The 14,353-nt window shown below is 42.3% G+C and overlaps 1 protein-coding gene across 5 annotated transcripts in view; it reads left to right on the top strand.

Annotated features, from left to right (window-relative positions):
* MLLT3 (MLLT3 super elongation complex subunit) overlaps window positions 1–14,353 on the top strand; it is a 238,592-nt gene that overhangs the window by 8,032 nt on the left and 216,207 nt on the right. For all 5 annotated transcript variants that reach the window (XM_044300983.1, XM_044300982.1, XM_044300981.1 and 2 more), the window contains exon 2: window positions 2,899–3,079. In XM_044300983.1, the coding sequence (XP_044156918.1) occupies window positions 2,899–3,079 (181 nt within the window). The remainder of the gene's footprint in view (window positions 1–2,898; window positions 3,080–14,353) is intronic.

The raw sequence follows: 14,353 nt of genomic DNA, 5'->3' as shown, positions 1-14,353 counted from the left end.
ATTACATTAAAGGAAGTTTAAAAAAATAATCCTGTGTATTGGGTGTAAGCTCAGATCTCCAGGCTCTGTGCAGATGAACACCATTTATGTACTTGGATAGAACGTTTGATGCAAGGAACTGTCTAATATGTATGGGTATCGTCTGACTCTCCCCCTACAGATGATGTCAGAGAAGGATTCAATTTATTTTGGCCAGTCATTTCATTCTCCTAGGTGATTAGCCACCACCGGAGGTCTGTCACATTGGCTTTCTCCTCATTGACAACACTTGCAGGCTCAGATAAAGTGTGTACGTGGGAGTCGTGAGAGAGCTGCCTGCTGAATGATCATTTGGCCTTCAGCTGTTGAATGTGTATGACCACCTGAAATCCACCTAGGAAATCGACTTGTCCAAGTCGCCGTCAAATGAAATATATGCTGCTTTAGTATGAGCATATAAGCCAAGAACTTCCAGTACATAGGTGTTTGATACATGAAGTGGTGTATCTGGGAGAACCTCAAGTCTAAACCCCTTGGCAAAGACCGTTTTAGAGGGGTTGACAATATTTTTCATTTCAGGTTAGAATGATGCCCATGTTTATCTCTCATGATGTGGTTCATCCAGTTGTCCCTTTTTATGGTTGCCTAATACGTTTATTACATGGTAATTAAATCACATCCGTTCAGTTGACATTACTTTTTTAGACATTGCAGATATTCTGTTGACCAATAAGCGTTAGGCCTCTATCATAAATCCGTATCCACAATGACATCCATGACAAGATAGTCAGTGGATCATCAAAGAAAAAGAAGATGTCCATGAAGAATTCATGTTTGATCCATTGTTTGCTTTCCATGTGCCATCCGTATTCCATAGACTCTGCTAGGCTGAAAATTATTTCCAGAGCCTATCCTAGCAACGATCTTTAACAACCACGGACCATACACAGATGGCATCCATTTTGTGTCCGTGGTTTTCACAGAATATAATGTATGGGAGGGATCACTGTGATCACGGACAACATAGGGCATGCTTCCATTGTGTCAACACTCACCCATGGTCTGTGGAAAACCACTGATGTGTGACCACACACATTAAATAGGATACATGAGCTGGTCCGTAGAGACTCTGCTCATTTGTTTGGCAAGAAGTCTATGACCCTAAAATAATCATAGAACATACACTTATACAGCATGCATTCTTTGCATTCTGTCTAAAGCAATTATTTTGGTAATGGTAGGTCATATGGCACAATTGACAGTAATCTACTTTTATTTTTAAAAGTACAGCTACACGTTTACACGTCCGCAGTGTTTTGCTGATCCGCAAAACACTGCGCCAGCACCCCAACAGAAATGCCTATTCTTGTGCTGTCCGCATCTTTTCGGTCCCCATTAAAAATGAATGGGTCCATACAGTGCGGTCATGTGAATGGACCCTAAGTCTGAGAAGACTCCCCAAATTGTAATAACATTAAATACATATTCTCTTACTATATTTGTTAGGTTTGATCACAGGAACATCTGGTCAATATCTGTCCTGTTCTTGTCAAAGAGGTGACCTCTTGGAGGGGTTTCATTGCATGACTTTAAGGGAACCTGTCACATTAAACATGGTGTTTGAGCTGCAATCAGCATGTTATGGAGCAGGAGGAGCTGAGCAGATTTATATATAGTTTTATGGGAAAAGATTTAGTAGAGCCTGTATTTTTATTTATTTAAGTTCCTGCTCATTCTGGGCTTTGAAGTCCAGGAGTTGGTCCTATCAGTGACTGACAGCCTTCCCTCTATGACTGTGTATACAGAGATAGCTGTCAGTCACTGACTGATGACAAGGAGACGGTCCTATCAGTGACTGACAGCCTGCCCTCTATGACTGTGTATACAGAGATAGCTGTCAGTCACTGAATGAAGTCCAGGAGGCGGTCCTTTTAGTGATTGACAGCCTTCCCTCTATGGCTGTGTATACAGAGATAGCTGTCAGTCACTGACTGAAGACAAGCAGACGGTCCTATCAGTGACTGACAGCCTGCCCTCTATGACTGTGTATACAGAGATAGCTGTCAGTCACTGACTGAAGACAAGGAGGAGGTCCTATCAGTGACTGACAGCCTGCCCTCTATGACTGTGTATACAGAGATAGCTGTCAGTCACTGACTGAAGACAAGGAGACGGTCCTATCAGTGACTGACAGCCTGCCCTCTATGACTGTGTATACAGAGATAGCTGTCAGTCACTGACTGAAGACAAGGAGACGGTCCTATCAGTGACTGACAGCCTGCCCTCTATGACTGTGTATACAGAGATAGCTGTCAGTCACTGACTGAAGACAAGGAGACAGTCCTATCAGTGACTGACAGCCTGCCCTCTATGACTGTGTATACAGAGATAGCTGTCAGTCACTGACTGAAGACAAGGAGACGGTCCTATCAGTGACTGACAGCCTGCCCTCTATGACTGTGTATATAGAGATAGCTGTCAGTCACTGACTGAAGACAAGGAGGAGGTCCTATCAGTGACTGACAGCCTGCCCTCTATGACTGTGTATACAGAGATAGCTGTCAGTCACTGACTGAAGACAAGGAGACAGTCCTATCAGTGACTGACAGCCTGCCCTCTATGATTGTGTATACAGAGATAGCTGTCAGTCACTGATAGGACCTCCTCCTGGACTTCAAAGCCCAGAATGAGCAGGAACTTGCATGAATAAAATACAGGTTTTACTGAATCTTTTCCCACACGACTATATATAAATCTGCTCAGCTCCTCCTGCTCTATAACATGCTGCCTGCAAATCTGTTTGCATTTTCATGGTGACAGGTTCCCTTTAAGACCATGAAGATGCACATTATACGTTTCATATTGTATTCTTCAACGTTAGCCTGCTGATCGGTTGTGTCTTTGTTCTGTGCTTTGCAGTGTGCTGTACAAGTAAAGCTAGAACTGGGTCATCGAGCCCAGGTTAGGAAGAAACCAACACTTGAGGGATTCACCCACGATTGGATGGTATTTGTCAGAGGCCCGGAGCACAGTAACATTCAGCACTTTGTGGAGAAAGTTGTATTTCACTTGCACGAAAGCTTTCCAAGACCGAAACGAGGTAAGGAACCACTGGACCGTCTTCAGGTGTCTGATACCTGTGATATAGCCCCGCGCTATAGTAGATTTCTTACCATGTATGTGTTTATGAATCGGCCATTCTGTCGAAAGTGGTTTTGGGACGATGATGTTCTGTTATTTATCTAATCGTACAGATTGAAGGACGATGTGAATTGAATATGTTTAATATGTATAAGGGTGTTGTGCATGTGTTCAAATGATGGTCTCTCAAGTTTTCATGTTTTTCCTTCACGCTTATTAGATTGCTTTCCCCAGCTTTGGTCCTCATGTGTTCGAGGTGTTTTCCCTGGGACCTGGGACGTGTTCATTTGTAAAGTGTAGTCCTTGTACGGTTTGTACATATAAAATGTATTAACAGAGCTGCAGAAGGCTGTTCCCCTGGCGTCTCGCCAGCGTTCTCATATTCCATATCTGCTGAATGATATTGCTGTTAGAGCATTGGCTCGCGGAGAGAACCTGATGAAGACGTTTACAGCTCACATATGGAACTCTTGAGCAGTACTATGTTTACCTTCCAGAGTTTAGAAAGACAGACCTCCTGTCTTGATTTAATGTATACATTGCATATTTCACCCTTTGATTTGAGTTTCTGTGTAAATAGATATCACTAAGCCCCCATTTGTGCGATTCTTCAGGAAATGCATTAGTCCCTCCATGGTCTGTATATGTTTCTGCTACTCAACTCTAATCTCTTTGCTTCTATTGATTTATGTGGGATATCTGCATGTCCTTGTAAGTAATAATGATGTTTTATAGGGTTTGTTGAACATTTTCACAGCTATATTCATGTCTCAACATAATATGGCAGACACGTGAACTACCATCAAGCCACACATTATAACTTCTAGTAGTATTGTGAATTATTATTGCAGTTGTTCAAAATCTAGATTAGGGATTTTTATGTTATTGGAGGATCCTTACATGGGTTGTGCATCTTGTTTATATTGATGACCTATCAATATCTGGTCACCAAGGCTTCGACACCTGGCACCCCCACCGATCCGCTGTTTGAAGAGGAGGAGGCTCTTGAATGGAGCGAGTAGTTGTATTTACACTGCCCTTCCGACACAACAGGCAGTATAAGGAAGAGGAAGCAGCGCTCGCATGGAGCGCCACCTCCTCTTCCACCAAATGCGGAACGCACATGGCTGGTGTCCGTGTTTTGCGGTTCCGTAGTTGCAGATGTATGAATAGACCCTTACATTTAAAGGGCATCTGTCAGCAGAATTGTAGCTATGACACTGGCTGACCTGTTACATGTGCACTTGGCAGTTGAAGGCATCTGTGTTGGTCCCAAAGTAGATAAAAATCAATGATTTTTTTTTAAAAAAAAGAAGAAATAAATCTGATATATATATTTTTTTTATATAAAATACTTTTTGAGGAAAATATATTACCATCCAAAGGTTTTTCCATCATGAAATAAAGATTAGTTTTTTAATTATGTAGAATAAGGCTGTATATGTTTAATTTTTTTGGGTAAATAAATTCCATTAATCCATTCACAATGTCATGGTCTTCCAGAGGTTTTTGTAAGATTATTGGGCAGTTTATCTGCCTACAAGATATTATCACAGATGCTTGGTTTACTTTTGCAGTTTTCAAAACTGAATTTGACTCAGCAGAGATCACATGCCTCTTCTTCACAGCAAAAATGTTATAACATGAACAGAGTTGAGAAAAAGACCTTAATCCCAACTTCTAAAAACCTATGAATACAGAATCAACCTAATCAAACTAATATGAAAAGTTGTTATTCTAAAAATCTTAATCTAAAATATTATGCACACTCTGTGTCCTGTTTGTTCTTTATTACTCTTGAATATTATTTCATAAGGATGGTAAAGTGCCTGCCTTAACACTGAACAATAGGCTATGAAAATTCCTCTTCACTAGCTCTAGAGTAATTACGTGGAGGGCTGGAGGTGAAGGTGTGTGGTCATAACCCAATCGGAGGCAGGTTTTATGGAGATGGAAGGTGTCTTTCACACTAGTCTACCATTAATTTAGCACATTGTATACAAAATACGGAGCAATCCTCTCAAAATTGTAGTAAGGAAAAGGATGCAGTAACATCAGTTTGTTCAGTAAATCTCCCTCCACCAAGAATTTCTTTGCATCATTTGTAATAACCTGAATTATTATGTATGTCCACGTTCACTCAGCAGCACAGGGGAGAAGGAAGCGGTCTCTCCCTCCCCCTGTGCTGCTGCCGCTGCTACCAATGGAAAGACCGGGGAAGAGGAGGGGAGGGGCTGTGGCCACTGCACCCCCAATGATGTTAACTCACACATTAAGGGTCAATTCACACGTCCGTATTGTATTGCAGATCCGCAATACACCGGGCTGGCACCCCTATAGAAATGCCTATTCTTGTTTGCTATTGCGGACAAGAATAGGACATGTTCTATTTTTTTCGGGAACCGTGGACCAGAAATGCGTGTGTGGACAGCACAATGTGTGCTGTCAGCATCCTTTCCGTCCCCATTGAGAATGAATGGGTCCGCACCCGTTCCACAGAATTGCGGATCGGATGCGGACCCATTCTATGGACATGTGAATAGACCCTAATGCAAATACAGTAAGCGGGTGCTGCCTGCAGAATCACATAGCCGGCACCTGACCTCTATGACATGGTTAACTGCCGTGTATCTCAGCTACCTGTCATAGAGGTCGGGTGCAGGCTATGTTATCCTGCAGCCATCAGCGGCCTCCTGTATTTGAATTAATGGGTGAGTTAACATCATTGGTGGTGCAGTGCGCCCCCCCCCCCCCCTTTCTCCAGTATTAAAAACATTGGTGGCAGTGGCCACAGGGTCCCCTCCCCTCCTCCTCAGTGGCAGTTCCGATCGGAGCCACAGCAGTGTAATCCTGGGGCTCCAATCCGTTACCATGGCAGCCAGGATGCTACTGAAGTCCTGGCTGCCATAGTAAGCTCCCTACTGCTGTGTGCACAAAGCCCAGGTTATCAAACTTGGGTTTGTTTACTCTGGTAAAAAAAAGATGGCTTAGGCTAGTTTCAGACTAGCGGCAGAGACGCACATCTCTGCGCATTCCTGCAAAACAGGGCCACTCTTAGTATTTTTTCCAGCGCCACTTTATGTTCCCAATCCGCGCCTGAGTGTGAGAAGAAACCAGAGAACCAGGAGAACATACAAACTCCATGCAGATGTTGCCATGATCGGATTCAAACCCAGGACCCCAGCGCTGCACGGCACCAGTGCTAACCACTGAGCCAGTCTTTAGAGCCTTTCAATACACACCAGTGCACCAAACCCTTGCTTAGACAATATTCCCCTTGTGATTTCAGTTTTTGTCCTTAGGGAAGTGATTGCCATCCAGGCTTAGAAATTGTTGCTAGGTGGGGAGAAGCAGCTCCTTTCACAAAGACTGGCTTTGCTAATAACGAGGCAAATATAGCATCTAGATTTCTTTTAGCCAAGTCCTATGAGCTTCCCTTTCTCTTGGAGAAAAAAACCAAACGTTGATCGTCCATCCTTTATAACTTAACTATCTGTTGCGTTTTTCTACTCAGTTTGTATGTGTTTCCATGATGTGACAAGTGCTGGGAAATTTGCCAGCTTACATGGCCCTGCTGAGACCTTGTCATATTATAATTACACATAACTCAGAACATTTTCTATTCACGGAGAACTGTTACTGAAGTTCAGCATGCATAGAACAAGGCACTGGCTTCTCTCATTTTCCAGAGATTGCAGAATTACAGTACCGTACATCAAAAAGACACCTCTCTAAAATCACTTTATCGTTTCTAGGTGTGCCAGTCCAACAGTCTAATCTTAATGCGTAATGATTTATACTTTAAGTCCTTTAAAGGGTTTGTCTGGCTTTAAATGAATAGTCTTAAAGGAGTTGAGTATGAACAGTGCTTCAGTCTTTGTACCTCTGAAGACTATTAACTGGCAATATGTTATAGCTCAACTAGAGTCTGAAATCTGTTAACAACCTTGTTACTAGAAAGATCCTTGGAGGATCTTGAAGTGTATATGTACTTTATAGAGGGAGCCAATGTTCAAGATGCTCCTCCATCCTTATAGGGTGTCTCATGAAGGCCATATGGACATCATAGGTGAGCTAACCACTCCGCACCATCCTCTTTTCTGGCCAACTTGAGCCATTCTTGTATTTCATTGATGGTCATCCATCTGAATAGGCGCTGTAGAAGGTTGCCTTCATATGTGTCTTGTTTATGTTTAGTGCAATTGTCTGTATTATGTATGTATGTATACCTCTTCTCATATGTACAGCGCTATGGAATGAATGGCACATTAATAATAAATAAATAATAATAATATGTGGCAGAATTTCTTGCAGAAATTTCTATGACCAAAAATCAGTTCCATTCATCTGAATGGAGTTGTTTTGAGTGGAAGCACATGGATTTCTGCAAGCCCTGTTCAGATGAATGGAACTGATTTTCAGCTGCAGAAATTTCTGGAACAATTTCTACTGTGTCTGAAGGCACCCTAAGGCCACATCCCCATGAGTGAAGAGAAAATGGTGATTAAACTGGTTAAATAAGTAACTTTCTGAAAAACGGCCATTAAAACTTTCCTCTTGACTTGTATGGGCACTGCCGTAAAAATGGACAAAATAGACCTGTCCTATTTTTTTGGACGTAATGGAGACCAGTGTGGCACCAAAGAGGTACAATAAAGTGTGGGCTCAGCATGCATGTGGAACCTGCATCCCCTGAATTTACTGGAGGCCTGTATGGCACCACTATAGGTATAATATAGTGTGGGCTCAGCATGCATGTGGAACCTGCATCCCCTGAATTTACTGGAGGCCTGTATGGCACCACTATAGGTATAATATAGTGTGGGCTCAGCATGCATGTGGAACCTGCATCCCCTGAATTTACTGGAGGCCATTATGGCACCACTAGAGGTATAATATAGTGTGGGCTCAGCATGCATGTGGAACCTGCATCCCCTGAATTTACTGGAGGCCATTATGGCACCACTAGAGGTATAATATAGTGTGGGCTCAGCATGCATGTGGAACCTGCATCCCTTGAATTTAATCGAGGCCGGTATGGCACCAGTGAATGTGGTATTTAGTGTTAGGTTCCTGTCCTAAAGAGGTCGTCTTGCCAGTGGTGGACAGACAACACAAATAATTTTGTACAAAATGTATTTTCCACGGTTCTCCCATTTATAACGCAGCATTAGCATTTTACATCTTCTATAGTGAGTATGGCACTGTTGTATTTACTTTGTGTTTGCAGAGTGCTGTTGCATTGTTTGTTTTTTGCGTTTCTATTTTTTGACAGCCAGTATTCAAGGTCCATGTGAATACACGCGTAGACGGTCATTGTTCTGATAACAGCCATATGACTGAAGTTAAAAAGAAAAAAAAACAGCCGTTGCATGGTCGTTTTCCCTGTTGTATGAATATGGCGTAATATTACATTTCCCCTGAGGCTGTTATTGCATGGGAAAACCCTGGCAGGCCAAAGCTTCCGCTGGCAAAGGCAACTCATCAATCTGTAACAGCATTTTAAAAGGAGTGACCTGTGATGGACAGCCTGTTTGAGAGCTTAACTGTGCTACTGAAGTGCAGTGAAGAGTTAAAGTGGACCTATACCTTTTTATATACTCTACAGGCAGAGGAGCGATGTCTTAAGTGAGCTCCTGCCCTTTGCCTGCTCGCTTGGCTCTGTAGCTCTTTGGCTCTAGCCTTTGTGCATTGAAGTGAATGGAGAGGTGGCCATGCTTGCGTGGTGTGCTCTCCATTGACTTCTATGGGAGTTTCGGAAAAAGCTGAGCGCACTCATTTTTCAGGACTCCCATAGAAGTTAATGAAGAGCACGCCGTACATGCATAGTGTACACGCTCCTTCACTTTGGGGGTCCCATTCTAGAGATAGGTAGAACCCGCACTTATTAGCATTGGCCATCCCCTTTAAAGGGAATTCCTACTTTGCACTTTTATAGCCTAACCAAAGGATGTGTATTAAAAGCCCTTTAGTAATATACATGCTAGTTTATTTTATTTTTTTTTTTTTTTTTTTTTCTTATTGTATTTAGATAGTGCCAAGCCCCTTAAATATCCAAAGCAAATGGTTTGCAAGTGGAGTCCCGTAAGAAGAATAGACCAAAGTATGTGTAACTGAATAGGTCCACACACTGAATGGATTATGGCCAGACGTGCCTGGGGAGGAGGACTGGCCTGTTCACTCAGAGCAGCAATGTAAAATTGTTCAAACACCTCATTCTGCTTCTCTGATCCTAGGAAGCCAGACATTATCTTTTCCTCTTCAAAATGATTCACAGATTCCAGTGCAATAACGTTTGGGAATACTCTTGTTCTAGTGCTCTGTAGTCTTGAAGTCAGAACGAAGAGAGCTGCATTTCAACCAGACTTCTTAGCCTAGTGCTGGGCAAGACACAATGATCTATGTAATGAATTGGTTTTGGTACTGTATTGTAAAAGGGGTCTACACAACTGCAGCCCGCACCATTAGGCAGGGGCAAGTATCGCGCGAAAGCAAGTCCCAGAAAAGTTTAGCGCTGTTTTAGAACTGTAATTTGCCAAGTTGCAGGCGACTTGCATTAAAGTCAATGAAGTAAAAGCTGAGTGCGACCTGCAACACGGAATCCATCAGGTCTGGACTTTTTGCATCTGTTGCTTCTTTCATTGCGACACCATTGACAATCGTTAGATCCAATGTCCAGCCTTTATCCTAGCATGGGTGGTAGGGAGTTAAGAGACCCTCACACAGGATGTCCTGATACAGTGCTTCAGATCACCAGGGGAGTCGGGCACTGACTGTAGCCAGACTCCATCTGTAACTTCTATATTGGAGATAACTCCAATCCCTGCTGTTTAACTCCTTAGATGCCGCAGTCAACTGCAGCATCTAGGTAGTTACACAGAGGGAGGGGTCTCCTTGTCACCAACATCTTCCGTAAACACAATCGCAGGGCGCTGGTGCATTGGCATGGCAGCCAGGGGCCTAACAAAGGTTCCCAGTCCTGCCATGAATGTTTGCCTATTAGACTGTATGTTACAGTGACCTCTATAATGTATTGGTATAAGTGGGCAGAAAGAAGCCTCTCTTCAGTAAAAGACACATGAAAGTTAGCAAAAAAATAAAAATAAAGGACTCATGACTAAACATGATTCTTTGGTCTGTTGAAACCCTGAGTTGAGTGAATTCTGAATAGAGCAAAGTACAGAGATATTCTTAATGAAAACCTGATCCAGGGTGCTCTGGACCTCAGACTGGGCTGAAGGTTCACCTTCCAACAAGACGATGACCCTAAGCACACAGCCCAGACAACACAGGAGTGGCTTAGGAACTACTCCGTGAATGTCCCTGAGTGGCCAAGCCAAGGCTTGACTTGAACCCAACTGAACATCTCCGGAGAGACCTGGAAATGGCTGTCCACCATCAAACCTGACGGCGCTTGGGAGAATCTGCAGAAAAATGGCAGTAAATCCCCAAATCCAGGTGTGGGAACCTTGTGGCATCATACCCAGGAAAACTGAAGGCTTTTATCGCTGCCAAGTGTATTTCAACTAATTCCTGGTAAATGGTCTGAATACTTAAAGGGGTTCTGCAGTTTTTTTAAACTGATGATCTATCCTCTGGAAAGATCATCAGCATCTGATCGGCAGGGGTCCGATCAGCTGTTTGTGAGAAGGCAGCAGCACTGGCAGTAGTGCCGCGGCATTCTCACTGTTTACCGCAGGCCCAGTGACGTCACGATTAGTATCACTGGCCTGGGCGCGGCTAAGCTCCATTCAAGTGAACAGAGCTCAGCCCCGCCCAGGCCATTGATTCTATTTGTGACGTCACTGGGCCTGTGGTAAACAGTGAGAATGCCGTGGCGCTACTGCCAGCGCCGCTGCCTTCTCAAACAGCTGATCGGCAAGTGTCCCGGGTGTCGCACCCGTGCTGATCAGATGCTAAAAAAAACTGCAGAACCCCTTTAAGTCACTGCAATATTTTATTTTTTCCTTTTCAAATTTCAATTTTTCCTTTTTAAATTTAACAAAGATTTTGAAAATTTTGTTTTCACTTTCCCATTATGAGGTACTGAGTGCTGAATGATGGAGTAAAATATGAACTTTTTTTTTTATTTTTTATTTTAGCACAAGGCTGTAACACAATGTGAAAAAGTGAAAGGGTTTGAAGATTTTCTGAATCCACTGTATAACTTACTGCCTTCAGCTCAGACAGGTTCCCTTTAAAAAAAACATGTTATTTAAAGCATAAAACAAAGCGCAAAAAATAATGATTGAGTTGTCTCTCTCCCCCCTAAAAAAATAATAAAAAAAATACAATCAAAGACTTTCATCACTTGAGAATGATACAAATTAGAGATGAGCGAATTTCATATCTTGAAATTTGTTTGGTGGCAAAAGCAGAATTGCGTTATGGATTCCGTTACTATGGATCAGGGGAGTCCTCTGCTGCATAACGGAAACGGAACGGATCCGTTATGTAGGCCATAGACTTCTATTAGGACGGAATGTCATTTAAGGCATTCCGTTATACATTCCGTCATAGAATTGCGTTATAGTCTGTGGTAATAGAATCCATAACGCAATTATGCTTTTACCACCAAACGAAGCGCAAACAAATTTCGTAACATGAAATTCGCTCATCCCTTATGCCAATCAAAACTAAATCTCGTTCCGTGAAAAACGCCTTTGGTGGAAAAATAAATCTATGGGTACTGAAATATGTGACAAAATAAAGAAAAAAAAAATATTTTTGCATGAGGCATGCTATTATTGTGCAGAAGTAGTAAAAATCAAATAAAACTGTATATATTTGGTATCACCATAATTGTACTGACCCATACAGTACAATAAAAGGAGTGTGATAGTTATGCCGCACGGTGAACATTATACTAATTTAAATAACAATGGTGGAACAGTTTTTTTTTTTTTTTTCCTTCACAATGCTACCAACCATAAAAATAAAATAAAAAATTAGCCAACCCTTATTTACTATTCTTCGCGATTGTTGTAAGTTGCTTTATTCTGTAAGCCAGATAACAGAGTACAGCAGAACAGATGGATTCTGGTATTGTGCGGTCAAAAGATGATGCTTTTGTAAGCTTACATGAGAATACATGTGTACCTGTTCAATGGCTGGAGCAGTATGGAGAGACAGGAAGTGAGGTACACAGAAGAAGGGGTGGAGCAATGAAATGAATGACATATATCACGAGCAGAAAAACAAGTGCAATACCAAAAACGGCCACTAGACGGGAGCATATAACCAAATATAGAATATATGAATGGTTCAATGAAATAAACCATATAGATTTTAACTGCGTAGCAGCACATTTACACATTAGTGTTTAGTCAGTGATTTCCATCAGTGATTATAGGCCAAAACCAGGGGTCGATCCTACACAGGTATATTTGAAAGGTTTGCTCCTTTTCTGTGCTTTTGACCAGCACCTGGTTTTGGCTCACAGTCACTGATGGAAATCACTGACTGTGAATAAAGCCTTAAACCTGTACTATACCTTCCAATTATACCTTTTTTTACAAAGCCGCCGATTACCCATTCCCATTGCACATTCATTGGGCAATTGTGATATTTATTTTTTATTTTTATTTTTTTAAGCATGCTTAAAGATCATCATTTGCTAGTGGTAGATTGTGTGATACAGGCTTTAATAGATAAGTTATATGTAAGGGCTGTATTACACAGCGAGATCTGGCAGACGATTGTTGGGAGGGAAGTACTCCTTCCCGGCAATCGCCTGCTCATTAGCGGAGGAGACCGCTGCTATTACATGCTATGCCATTGCTTGTCCCCGTGCTGTATAGTGGTTTACGGGTGGCAGATTGTGATTAGACAGCGCAATTTGCCGCCTGCAAACGATAATTATTTAACATGTCAGAAGATTCGGATTGCCCGATAAGCGAACATAAAGAATGTATAGTGTGTTGCTTCTTCTGACCTCTCTAGAGTTTAATGAATGCCAGGGTAGACACCAGCACCTTGGTACTTTGGTCTCTCTATTCACACTATTCCACTCGTGTTTCCTCCAGTGAGTCCTAGTTTAGGACCGCATTATATGTGTTACAGTTGTAATGACATATTCCTAGGTTTTGTGCTGGGTGGCGGTGGGTTTTCTTATTCGGAGCTCACTCTTGCCTTGCTATACTTGTATGCAGCTAGCAGACAAAAGTGGCTGGCGGCTATTGTCCTCAGGGGTATATAAAGACGGCCGTTAATATCATTGTCCTCTAGATTGCACTTCCAGGCTTTTGTGTTGCAGCTATGACACTATGACGCCCTAACACCTGTATTCCCAGTATACCCAGCATCATTAATACTTTAAATGGAATGAACATACATGTAGGTTGGGCTGACAGATAGCTGTTTGGTCTCGGGTTTGCAGGGATTTTTGCAGAAATAGCACAGTTGTGGAAGAAACGTGTTCCTTTTCTGATAGAGCAAGTAAAAAATGAAGGGGGACCTGCCAGAAATTGTGCCTATTGGTGCACCCCTTTTATTTCCACTCTATTCCCAGTGTCTACTTCCCCTACAGACACTGCCCTGCAAATGCCTGCCTACCTACGTGAGCGAGACCAATGTTCTCAGGGCAGAATACTCTTAATGCGTCACGCTAATGTATATCTATGTGTACGCTCCATAAGTGTTCAGGTTGTGGTCATTTGGCGGTGGTAATTGCTCCAGACATTGCAGCATGCACATTTCTAGGGGGCTTGTCGTGTTCACATTCTTTCTGAAGGAGAACCCATAAAACAAAATTGAGTTACGGTTGAGTGAGTGCCTGTGACCCTTTCACACACTCTTCTTGTACACGGAGGTTTCTTCTAGCCATGTGTGCAGAATACCTTAAAACAAATGTTCTTTTTTTAATTTAATTTTTTAAATCTCCGAGTTCTGTGTTGTCTGGTAATCGATGGATTCTCCTCTTTCTAGTCTACGGGCTACCATCTTCTTAAAGAGCACCCGTCTGTTTTAGTAAATACTTGTGTTCTCCATAATATAACAATCCTGGAGCATCTTTTCTTATAGCTCTATGCTGCACGGTTCCTCTGTTATTCATACTAAATGATTATGAATAATTTGACAACTGGGTGTTACCATTACCCTTGTCAAAGTGGTTTGTCCCTCCATAGTTTGGTACTGTCAGAGCTGATAGGACAGTTTCACCATGCAGGAACACAGCCCAACTAGTAACAACCAGTTGTCAATTCATGAATACATTTCTAGAAGCAATAATAGA

This window comes from Bufo gargarizans, chromosome 7 (assembly GCF_014858855.1).
Source record: "Bufo gargarizans isolate SCDJY-AF-19 chromosome 7, ASM1485885v1, whole genome shotgun sequence".
Taxonomy (NCBI): domain Eukaryota; kingdom Metazoa; phylum Chordata; class Amphibia; order Anura; family Bufonidae; genus Bufo; species Bufo gargarizans.
This window is presented reverse-complemented; position numbering and strand designations above follow the sequence as displayed.